Raw genomic sequence first — 12,294 nt, forward strand, 5'->3', positions numbered from 1 at the left:
TGGTACAACATTATGACCCATTGTCATAATATTGTGTAGGTCTCCCTTGTGCCCACAAGACAGTTGTGACTCATCAGAGAATGGGCAGGGGCCTTCTGAGGGTGTCTTGTGGTGTCTGGCAACAGGATGTTGTTAGTGGGGGTCTTTAGGTCCTATGTGTTGAGGGGAGGGGCCTCTATGGATCAGGCTTGTTCCAGGATCTAGAGAATATAGAGGCCAGGTAAACACCTTGTTCTGTTTTTCATGTTTTCTGAGTTGTTCCTAAAGCACTTTTGTTCTGCATCTGTGTCAGGCTGAATCCTGCTGGGGATGGCTGCTGCCACAAAGTCGTGTCATTGCTATGGGGTGGGGGTGTCCAGTCTGGTCTAGGTGGGTGGTACATGTCTAAGTAACATCCGCACAGATGAATGCCAGGTCCTAAAGTTTCCCAGCAGAACATTGTATTCTCACAAGGTGGTCAGTGTTTTTGGCTTCTCCTGTCAGTGGTCATAATGTTGTGGCTGATCGGTGTAAAAGCACTGTTTTTGTTGCAAGCTGTGTTTAGGAAGTCCTGGTTGACTGAACAGGCACATTCAAATTGACATATTCAACAGGAGACCTCCTGACAGGCGCCCGGTCTTAATGTTATCACAAAAACAAGAGATTGTGTATCTCTCTCTCTCTCTCCCTCTCTCTCTCTCTCTCTCTCTCTCTCTCTCTCTCTCTCTCTCTACAACTGTGTTATTTTTGATCTCGTGGTTTTTCTCTGTACAAAATAAGTCCATAACATTTGCTGTTCAAATAGACAATATTTTTCTGCATTTCACCCTTCGCAGTTGCAGTAACAGTGTTTTTCCACTAGGTGACACAGTTGCATCAAACAGTGCGTGACTTTGCATTTGGCGACGGCAAAAGTTTGAGAAAATCAGATAGAAAAAGACTGAAGTGATCAGAGCAACAATTTATTTAATTATTTATTCTTTGAGAATGGTAATAAATACCAGCTTTACATTACCATGTTTTCTATTTTTTTTGTAATGGCCATTTATTTATGTATCCATTTTTTTGGAAATAAAAAAGTCTACACATGTGAAATTGTATTTCATTCCTCTTTTCTCTGCTATGTGTAATTCCTTTGTGATGCTTTTAGTACTTGTAAGCCAAAGTGGCCTTAAATACTTTACTACTGTATGTATGTATGTATTTCACAGTATGTAATTTAAAAAAAGAGTCTTTACACTGGCACCGCAACACAATCTTTCTCAAAACTGGTGTTTGTGTAAGTTAATAGATATTATAGTGTGCATCAATAAATTTTCAAGCCCTCTGTTTTTGTATTGGCATGTGTAACCATTAAAGCATCACTTTATGGTGCTAAAGTGATATGTGCTGTGTGATCCTCGACACTATTCTACTGTATAATCAGGCTCGCACACTCATTACCACGTTTTCTGACACTACCGATGCTGCTGCAGTATCCTCCTTTCTGTTTGGAAAATTCACCATTGTATTGTGAAGACAGAAAACCACGCACACGCAAAAATGTGACACGGGTTCAAAAGATTAACGGTTTTAATAAAATTCATGTCAAACATCCAAATACTGAAATGGCAAAAAAAGAAAAAAAAACATTTTTTTTCTGTATTTCTTTTTTTCAATTTTTGTACAAATCACAGTGGTTGCAAAATATTACAAAATTTTAGTTTCAAAACATTTTTTGCAACAGCAGCAAAACATTCTGATTGTTGTATATTTTCTAGAAAGCCCTTAATAGATTGTGAGTGTGGTGTGCTCTTTCGTTCGCCTTTTATTGTAAGGAACACAATAACATGAGCAAATAAATGTTAATAAAACTCAAACGAGTCAATGGAAACATTGTGCATAACAATACTATACAATACACACGATCCACTTAAAAGATACATTATAGACCAGGGGTTAATAACACCATGTTTGTCTATATAAAGAACTCTCTGCGCATACAATCCTATGTATACACCAACTTAGTAGATAGATGCGGTGTGGTGAGCAGTAGGTGAGAGTTTATTTCTAGCTGGGTCTTATATTAAATTTACAACACTGTACTGTACTTTGGATAATAACTATCTTCATTAAAGCATAATATATTTAGTTGTCACAGATAATATCTGCTGTTACTTCAACCAGTAGTTCACAGATGCTGTTCCCCAACAGAAAGGACACTGTATTTGTGTATGTGTGTTAAATAATGGAAGCAATAAGAGTACACTGCTGAATTTGGCTTAGAGAGAAAGACTTAGTGGAAAACGCATATGATATTTTCATTTCGATTGAGAAAATTGGTAAATACAAAGACAGCATAAAAAAGTATTATTAGGCTACATAGTAGAAAGTGCAGGCACCTGAACGAGTGCGGAAACATTATTCTAAAATTGCTGGTTTGCTTGGTTTCTTGGTCGTTTTATAATTTAAGTCATCTATTGCGTAGCTTTAGCATAGATGATGGTGCATGCCGAACCTGTGAAGCTCTGTGTGTTATGGAAGTTAATATGACCCCAAAAGCCCGGAATCGCTTTACGCCTGCAATTATTTTAGGAAGCATAAGCAAATCCACGTGACAAGCTCTAAGATAGTGTATATTAATGAAAGCTACCTACTCTTATATCTGTGCTCATGTGAGTGTTTCTTGGCTTTACTGACTGTCAGCCTGTACGGAGCTAAGAGAGTGAGGTTCCACTAAAGGCACAGGAGAGGACACGTCGAAGACTTAAAAACAAGGTGAACTCTCAGTCACTAGGCGTCACATCAAAGTATGGAGATCAGCCCGGCGGAGAAGGAAGAAGTGCGTCATGAAAAATAACAGAGGAAAATGTGACAATAAAAAAAAAAAAAAAGATTGGACATGACAGAACAAGACAATCCAAATGAATTTCACAACACTGTCCTACATCAGAATGGAGAGATTCTCAGAGAGCTTTGGCCTGAGGGGGTCAGTCTGGTGCAAATACTGAGGTTTAGAAGTACGAGGCTTAGGATTCTGAATCTCCGTCTTGCCCTTTCTGTAAATCGGGGCTTCTTTCCCACCTTTGTAACTAGTATTTGATTTAATTTGTGTTCGGTTTTAGAAACAACCCCAAAGGGTGTAACAACACCAGAGGTTAAGGAGCCGTGTTGCGTATACCAGTAGCCAATATTTAACCCCAGATAACATGCGTCGTGCTTTACATATTTCCTCTGTCGTTACATGCAAACTAAACCCAAACATTACATTGGCTTTTCAGCCGTTTAGGACGTTCTTAAAATGATGCATCGTAAAGTATTATAATACTTGATTTCAATCAACATTTTGTTGTTTATGCTTATACAATTTTATGCCCAAACCCAATATCTTACAACCCTTAAGAGAGCACGTTGGATCGTATCATAGTAACAGCAAACCAGGAACAACTGTAACACTGCACAGCAGCAACAGATCGTTTGTATTAGTTGTTCAAGCGAGTATTCGCCGCAGCATATTATTTAATAACTAGTGTTGCTACCTTAGGCTATGCTGAGCTAATTCACTAAAACACACTTGTGCATGAAGCCCCGCAGCAAAAAAGAAGAGCTACTGAGTGGTTCAGTGCCAACAAGACCTTAAAGAAGCCTGATAAGTTACGTTATCCAGCTCCTCACTAAAAATATGCGGGGAAACAAGAATAAAAAATGTACAAAGTGGAAATGCGGTGCTACAATCATAAGGTTTAGAGACAATCTTATATAAGGATCAATTCATGCTAAGGACAGAAAGGTACAGTATAGTTATAGACAAAAAGAAAGAAAGTGCAATCCAACACAAATGTCATCATAATGACAAAGTTAGGCCACCATGCAAATTAACCACATTCCAAAAGTGGTTGCACCTACACAGCACACAGGCCAGCCAGTGCTTATTAAAAAGCTTCGCTTTCTCAAAGTCAGTGGTTTAAAAGTTACACTGCAGGAATCAACCTGCCAGTTCTATTTCATCACTACATCAGGTCAGTGGAGAATCCCATCCATGACGTGAGCCTCAATCTAGAGAAAACGTTCTAATCTAAGGCCATATGACTGGACCAACCTACTGCACTACACTCTATAAATGGTTTAAAAGGCCATTTGTCTGCATAAAACACGTAGTAGGCCTAAAGATTCTGCACATGCATGGCTCAGGTTGGCTTTAAAAAAAGATCCCTCAAGAAAGATAATGTCTGAGAGTGCACAAAGGAACACCTTTTTTTTTCCTTTTCTTTTTTTTGTTTTTTACAAATGCAACACTATCCATTATCCGCTATCCATCAAATCATTTACCACAAAACCCGTCCGTCTGCATGAACTTAGATGTTGCTAAAATTCCACACGAGTTTTGTCCAGCTATAAGGCACACGGACCAAGATTAAACAAAGAGGCCAAGGTGGTCCACCCACAACTATCCCTAATTTTCTAAATTCCCAAAGCGCTAGGATACCTTTAAAAATCTGTGCCAGCATATGTAGGAAGGATCTAATCTTTACTGAGATTTGTTCACTTTTACTCCACTTTTCACTCTTTTTCAGAGACGAAGCAGCTCAATTCTCACTTGGGTCTCGTGAGATCCTATCTGACTTCTATTTCGGTAGCTGACAATGGAAAACGGCACAAAACACCACATGTCTCACACAATCTATCTATCTCCAACAGTTGCCTGGGTAAAGCTGAAGGGCGCAAACCCACAAATAGGACAAAGTGCTAATAGAAACTCATCACCATAACAGATTTTTTCACATTCGGTACGAAAGCCCAACGAAATTAGCACCCTTCACAAGAAAATCCGATTTGCTCTCATGTGCAACTCTCTGTCGTTTGAAACAACACTCATGATTGCAAATTCAGTCTAACGAAATATTAATTTCAACAACAACAAAGCAAAACAAGTTGATTATTAAAGCAGCAAAAAGACACCGCACTGGTTGTAACTAATGCATGTAAAGTCTAGACATTTAAAAGTCAGTGACCTATTATGACTCTCTCTCTTACAGACTAAAAAAAACAGAGAATGAGATTTAAGGTTTAAAACTGTTCACGTCAAATCTGAACACCATCAGGTAAACACTGAATAACTACACAGATGCTTGGAACACAAAATGGAACACACGTGTGTCTGTGTGGTCGTGTGGACACGGTCTCATTTTATCTTAAGCACCATTTTCAATCCCAGCCACAGGAGTGGAAGGCAATGTCCAGCAGGGACACTTTTCTCCCGGCACCACAGATTGAAAACACCACTGCGAAGAGGGATTCGAATATTAATTCACACTGCCTTTCTCCTCCCACAAGTCACTTCCTCTTCTCTCCTTCAACCCCTCTTTCTAGTAACAAAAAAAGCAGAGAAGCAGAAATGAAGAAAGAGAGGAAGAAGAATCACAGCTTTGGTATTCAAAATCGGGTGAATATCAGCTAGGTACAGCTTTTAAATGCACTAATAACACTGTGCATGTGCTTTAGCTTTTCTTAACACTTTGCAAGGACTGAAGTTATACTGGTTATCTTAATAACTGAGACTAGAGTGAAAAAAAAAAGCACAGGCATTCAAACTGTGAAGTTTAGTGCCAGGGCCCTGAGCAGTGCTGCCCCCAGTGGTGCAGGGGTGTAAAGGCAGGCTGGTTGAAGTGTTTCAACTTAACCCAGTGGTCATGGACGTTACAAGCACATTTGTTTAACACTGAATTCGTTATTTATCCTAGGCAGAGGTATCAAATAAGGCTAACCCTCTTCACCCTCATCATTGCTATAGAGTGGTTGTTTGAGAGTCTCTGTATACAGTTTGGTGAGATCAACTCCTCAAGGAGAGCCGCTTGCGTTTTGCTTCTTCTTTTTTTTCTCTTTTTTTTGCAAGAGATACGTGCACAAGGAGGGAGTGGGAGGAGCAGGGCTGGATGATGGTCATCACATCAGGGTTATACCGGAGGCTAATATCTATGATCAAACTTTGGCTCTAGGGCACTTGGGCTCTAGATTGCGGTCGCAATGGCAATCATCAGTGTCCCAGGAGTGGTGCACCATTTCCCCTGATAACAGTATCCTAGAAGGTGCAACAATATATATAAAGTAATATTTTAAGATTAATCATTATATGTCCATTCCTGGGAATCGAGTGCTGGTGTCAGAGTAGTGGTCCGTGTGTGTCTGTCTGTGTGTGTGTCTGTGTGTGTGCAAGCTAACAGTCTGTGTAGGAGTGAAGGCAGAAATAAGCTACCCCCCAAGGGTGGCTGCAGTGGTCAATGTGAAATAGCCATTAAGGTCAACGTGAAAGATGGAGACTTGAGAGGCTGAGAGAGATAGAGAGCCCTTGCTCCCAGTCCCATCACTCAAGGGCTGAGACACTATGAGTGCCGGTGAGGGGACAGAGCTCTTGTGGAGGGGACAAGGAGCTGCACTGCAACGTCACAGGCCCTCGTACATGGGGGCGTCTGGGAAGCACTCTGGGAAGCATCACTCAGTCATAGTGCCACACACATATACACTCAAACACCCATGCACATACCCCTCAGTTGAGTCCACACTCGTCACACAGCATACTAAAATACACTCATGTGGTCAAGCACACTTATAAAGAGGCACACACATTCCCCCAACCAAGCTAACATTCAGGCCTATAAGCACTGATGACTACTTCTCCACTGGCGGAGGGTTCAGAGCCATCTGTTACATTTGTTAAGGGGGGAGGGTAGCTTTCCCAGGTGGCATCACCCAGGTTTTCGGACGAAGACCTCAGCGGACGAAACCCTTTAGGAGACGTGCGGAGAGGATGATGGGTGCCTCCAGAAACACCAGCCGCGTTTGGTGTGTTGCTTGCGCAAGATCTCCTCCTCGCGCTCACGCTCCTTCTGGGAGCGCAGGTAGCGGTCCTCCTCCTTAAGGAACCAGACAGGAGGCCAGCGCTGCTTCTCAAAGTGCCTCTGGTTATCTACAGAGAAAAGAGAAAAAAAAAGTTTGTACAGAAACATATATATATATTTGTCAAAAAAAATTGTTTCATTAAAGAAGAACTTTTCTTTGTGTGATTTCAGAGTTTTAAAAAAGACATCAGCAAATACATTTTGTTTTAAAAAAAATGCCACAAAAAAACTCAGAAAATCCATGTCATTTTGAATCTATATATTCCCCAGGGATAAATAAAGTATCTATTTATCTAAATATGTATCTTTCTATTTTAAAATAACGTACCAATACCTTCATGAAGGATGAATGTTACAGTTAAAATTATCTGTTCTGAGACTTTTCGTTACGCTTTTTTCATGGTTGCTGAGGATTTTTGTATTAGCTTTATTTTTAGCTTCCTCGCAGACACACAACAAAATCAATCCTCCCACGCCAACCAAATGTTTCCTTTGGACAAATCACACCGTGCTGCAGTTTCTAAGTAGTGTGCTTAAACCCGAAACGTCCCATTTTGTTCAAATTCTGCAAAGTCTCACTGCAAAGCAAAATTCTTGGGAGTTTCACTGACGGAAAAGCTACGCGAAGGAAAAGAATGTCAGAGAGCCGAGGCATCTGTACCTGGAGACATGGCCTTCATGTCTTTGGGAAATTTGCGGCAGATGCTATTATAATTAGTGCAGATGTGATGGAGACACCAAGCAGACAGTTGCTTGGCATTGTGGAACTGCAAAAGAAAAAAAAAAGGAGTCAGATTGAGATAACCAGTTATCAGGGGGAATAACAATACATAAGTATTAATAAACATATATTCTAACTTTTATTCTAGCGGAATGAAAGGGCAACTTAGAAATAATTACGAAGGAGAAGAGGACGTACCTGTGCGAGCTCAAGGTACGCCAACACCTGTCCGTCAATGTCCACTCCTTTCACTGCCAACTGGAGAAGCTCATCTACAGCATGCTGTTCTGAAGATGCACAAAATACACGTAATCATGTCAATTTGCAGGTTTGCATTTTCATCTCCCAGTCATAAATTCTTAGTCTGCATGAAACATAACTACCTGCTTTTACTCAATGATAAAATTATGTTTGTGCATCGATCAAAACCATAAACTGACATTTCTAATACTGAAGAGAGAGGTTTTTTTTTTACCAGTGAGGGCGACAAGGCGCGGCAAACAGAGACGGTTGGCCAGAACAATTAGTTCCATGGGCTCCAAACCAGGGCAGGGGGTCAGGAGACCGCAATACAGGAACTCCAGCACCCCACGCATACAGGCCGCACTAGTGTTGGGAATGGATACCTGAAAAATGAACAGATCCGGAGGAAAACGAGGAAAAATATGAGTTAGATAGATCATCTCTCACACACAGATGAACAGCTGTACAGGCCGATGGCTTGAGGAAGGAAATATCTCATGCAGCGTTCCTTATAAAGACAACAGTGCCTCGACCTTAAAAATGTATTTATATTACTAAATGTTAATAAATGTTTATTTTATCCTGCACTTTAACCATCTGAGTAAACATGCAGATTCCTGTGTATTAAGTGCAGTGGCTAGGTAGGAACCAGTAGGTCCCTGTTGCGACAATGATATCAATGAAAGCAGTGATGAGGATGTTTGGAGGTAAAGGGCAGAGGACATACTGTTCTGGTCACACTCTTTTTGATCTCGGCTCAGACGAGAGCACCTTCTGGGGGGGTAGTGACGTCAGCAATAAGGCTGACGCAAAAGGCCCCACGCTAACACACAGTCAACACAGGCAACTCAAGCTTTCATGTGGCTTAAAGCTACATGTAGATTCACAAACTGAAACATGTTGTCTAAATAGGTATAAATTGTAGTACTGCACAAACACCCAAGTGCTGGACCTAGAGACTTCCATATGTTTCAATTGAAGACATTTTTCTACATGAGCTCAATTGCAGTGTGTCAGACCAACAGGTACAACGCAGGTAGTGCGGTCCAACCCCGGAAGGATGGTAGGAAGGTAAATGATCATGGCAGTGATGACCTGACCCCTCCAGGAGTCTACCCACTGGGGCACTCTTCAACCTCCACTCCCATAACCAATTAGGAGAATGTCAGCTTGGTGTGACCTCTCGTTATGAAAGAAAACACACAACACCAAGACACGGGTGGCTTCTAGAGCGTTAAGTGCCCAGCTGGGTTCAGGCAGCTTTAATGAGTGGACACATTCAACGCGACATTCAGTCCATCAGCTGTGCCATGCTGACAGGTGTTTGTTTGGTCTCGCACGTTGTCGTGGTCACTTATGAGTTTAGTGCATGTTTAATTAATTTGCAAACCAACAAAGTTCGAGTGAAAAACAATCGCACAACCTGTTAAAAAAAAAGAGACAAGGGAAAACAGCTCACTAAAAGGTGCAAATGAAACATCAGTCCCCAAAGGTAAAGTACTTGATCAAAGCTCAGCTCTCGTTTGACTGGAAAGAAGAGAAAGAGGTATGTCCTCTTTTTAGAAAGAAAAAAGCTTATCAGTTGTTTACATTTGATAAGCTATGGTTCACATTACCCCACCAGGATGCGCAATCACGTGAAGAAAAAAAAAAAAAAAAAAGGATATCCGCCCACAAACAAAGCAAACCCAGAGAGCTGTGGTCCATGACCAGTGGTCCACGGACTGAGAAAACATTCAGTGTATGAAATGTCCACAGTGTCGCTAAAAAATAATAATACCAAAAATAACCATTCACAGTTTGAAAACACACCTTAATGCTGCTATGCACAAAATTAGAATAGCCCTGTTATCGCACCACAGCATGACCACAAAAATGTGTGAGCATTAAAAATACCTACAAGGAAGTGTGGCATGCGCATGAAAACAGGATGCTGCTGTCTGGTCACATGGTACTCCCTCACTTATAGTTTTCTAAAATGTGTTGTAAAATGCTCTTTCAAAACCTAGAAGTCAAAACCCAACCAGTGCTGACTCTCATTTAGAGAAACTGAATAAAATTAGACCATCTGCTGCGTCAAGGTTGAGCAATTATCTTTTTGTGTCATGCTATTGAAAGACCAATGTTTTAGAGCCGCTGCAGGCGGAGCTAGAGCTGTTCACGAGAGACTCCTTCAAAACCTGCACACAATCCGGCGGCCGTCACTCGCTGCTGACAAACGCAATCTGATTCGCTCGTTAGCTGTACAGAAAATTATGTTGCCTTTCTGCGACATAAAAATTCACATACAGCGAATTTACATGCAAATAGAAAAGGCACCGCTGCTCTTACACATAAATGCTGACAGCTTCATTGTGCACTCAGTCTCTGAGTCTTTGTCAACGGAGCACCTGCCTTCTGTGGCCTGCCAGCTTCATTCCATAAACAATGCCACAATAGTCACAAACATGAACTGTTTAGAGTAACCATAGACACCGGCAGCCCACCAGCAGCAAGCGCTGTGCCCCCTCAGTGATGCTGATCGCCTCAGTAGCTGCAATGTTTTTTTTTTTCACCCATTTATCTGGTGTGTTCCAGAATAAAATCTAGGCTATCCACATGGAAACACACAAAAACCAATGTCTTTACCAGTTGTACTCTAATTTTCTTCTGACATTACACCTCTGTCTCTCCAGTCCATTTGGAGGTCTGAATCTAAGCAACTTAAACCTGCTGAACTTGAAAGTAACTGTACCCTGAGGGATCTAGTTCTGTCACACAGTCTGAGGAGAGCCTACTTAGAAACAGACTCGTACTTCCTTTCTGATCGGGTCAGGTTGGGAGCCTTGCACATCGCCGCCAGACGCTTTATCGATGGTGAGAGTAAAACTGAAGTAACTAGACCACAAAAGAGGTTATCTTCTGAGATGAGGTAAACGTACATAAACCAGTAAATGCACTATCCTGACTCCTCACGCATATGCTACCGTGTTTCTAACTAGAGTGTGTCATTAATAAATCAGTATTTGAATACTTTAACACTAGAAGGAGCTACCAGATAGGAGTGTAAGCCACCCATCAGAAATGAGACCCAGTTTCTCATTCGACTCAAAAACAGCCCGTGGTTTGTGTCATGACCTGTGACGGAAAACCACAAGACCTCACATAACAGGAAGTTTAAATCCAGAAATGTGTGTGTGTGCATGCTTGTTTTGAAGTCCAAATGAGTTTAAAGTGGCTCATTGTGCGGACCAATTTTGCGTGCAAAAGGCAAAACCACGTACTGTATTGCATATGCCTGAAATGTCGAGTCATAAAATTACTTGATACAAGGTTAAGCTCGAGGTCATGATTAATGTATGTCTGTGCACAAGGCTCCCTGAGGTCTGGTAACCGACTGTCAAGTCTGTCTGTATGTGAGACAAAGGTTTGTAGGTCATTCTGATATCAGTCATAACCTTCACATTTTACACACACAGCAACCACACGGAGTACAATTCTCTGCTTGTGTCATTAATATTTAGCTTTAACTCGTCTTTTATAACATGTTACAACTACTCTCTCGTCCAGATGTGTCAGTTTTTTTATTTTGACTTTCCCAGAACTTGAATCCCTTCTTCTAAAGGTAACAGCATCCTGAAGCTCTTCCCAGAACTCACCTCCTCAATGTAACTCTCCATGAAGGATCCCCGGAACATGGCGGCCATCCAGTCGCAGCTGGAGATGAGCAGAGGCTTGTGGGCCGGGATGCAGCCATCGTCCAGTCGGAACACCACATCTAAAACCGGGGTGGGAAAAGAGCGTTCATCTCGTGGAATGCCACAGAAGCCCAAGCTACAGAGGGGGAAAGACAGACAAGGCAGACGTCCAGACGCACACACAGGCAGACGGAAGGCCAGACAGACACAGAGAGACGTGGACACAGGTAGACAGACAGAGAGATAAATTGACAGAACAGCTTTTGACACAGAGTAAGGGAGGGAGAGCAGATGCAGAGCAGTATGTCGTGGCGCTAATTCTGTGTACCCTGTTTCTTTTGTAAAGAAAGTGTTGTAACTGTGTCAGTGCAATGATGCTGTTTGGTTTAAACAACTTTATCTACCATTAATTCATCCTCAGGTAATAAATGCACATATGTTTGCACAATTTTCCAGGTATCTTCATTTAGCAATTCATCAACTTTTAAGGGCATATAAAATATTTGGTCATTACAATCATGAAGAGGGAGAATGTATAGAAAGAAAGAAAGAAATGAAGTTATTATGAGACAGGCTTTGTTCAGCAAACACCTGGCATTGGCTACAAACGATGTGACAATGCGCATCCACAATAGATTTAGAGGACAGACAACACCACACGAAGACAGGACAAAATAAGCACAACCAATACAAAAACAGCCAGGCAAGCGTCAGTCATCAAGTCACTTGATGACTTCGAAAGAACTTCAGAAAACAGAACTGCAACATACATAGTGCATATTGTACAGTGATCATTCAA

General features: G+C 41.4%; 1 protein-coding gene across 5 annotated transcripts in view; it reads right to left on the reverse strand.

Moving 5' to 3' along the window:
- Positions 1-1,533: 1,533 nt before the first annotated feature.
- rhobtb4 (Rho related BTB domain containing 4) overlaps positions 1,534-12,294 on the reverse strand; it is a 38,616-nt gene continuing 27,855 nt past the window's right edge. For all 5 annotated transcript variants that reach the window (XM_047591187.1, XM_047591186.1, XM_047591185.1 and 2 more), the window contains 5 exons: positions 11,457-11,575; positions 8,051-8,201; positions 7,774-7,862; positions 7,516-7,621; positions 1,534-6,922 (listed from right to left, as the gene is read on the reverse strand). In XM_047591187.1, coding sequence (XP_047447143.1) covers positions 6,744-6,922; positions 7,516-7,621; positions 7,774-7,862; positions 8,051-8,201; positions 11,457-11,575 — 644 coding nt within the window. In that variant the 3' untranslated portion in view covers positions 1,534-6,743. The remainder of the gene's footprint in view (positions 6,923-7,515; positions 7,622-7,773; positions 7,863-8,050; positions 8,202-11,456; positions 11,576-12,294) is intronic.

This window comes from Mugil cephalus, chromosome 8 (genome assembly GCF_022458985.1).
Source record: "Mugil cephalus isolate CIBA_MC_2020 chromosome 8, CIBA_Mcephalus_1.1, whole genome shotgun sequence".
Taxonomy (NCBI): Eukaryota; Metazoa; Chordata; class Actinopteri; order Mugiliformes; family Mugilidae; genus Mugil; species Mugil cephalus.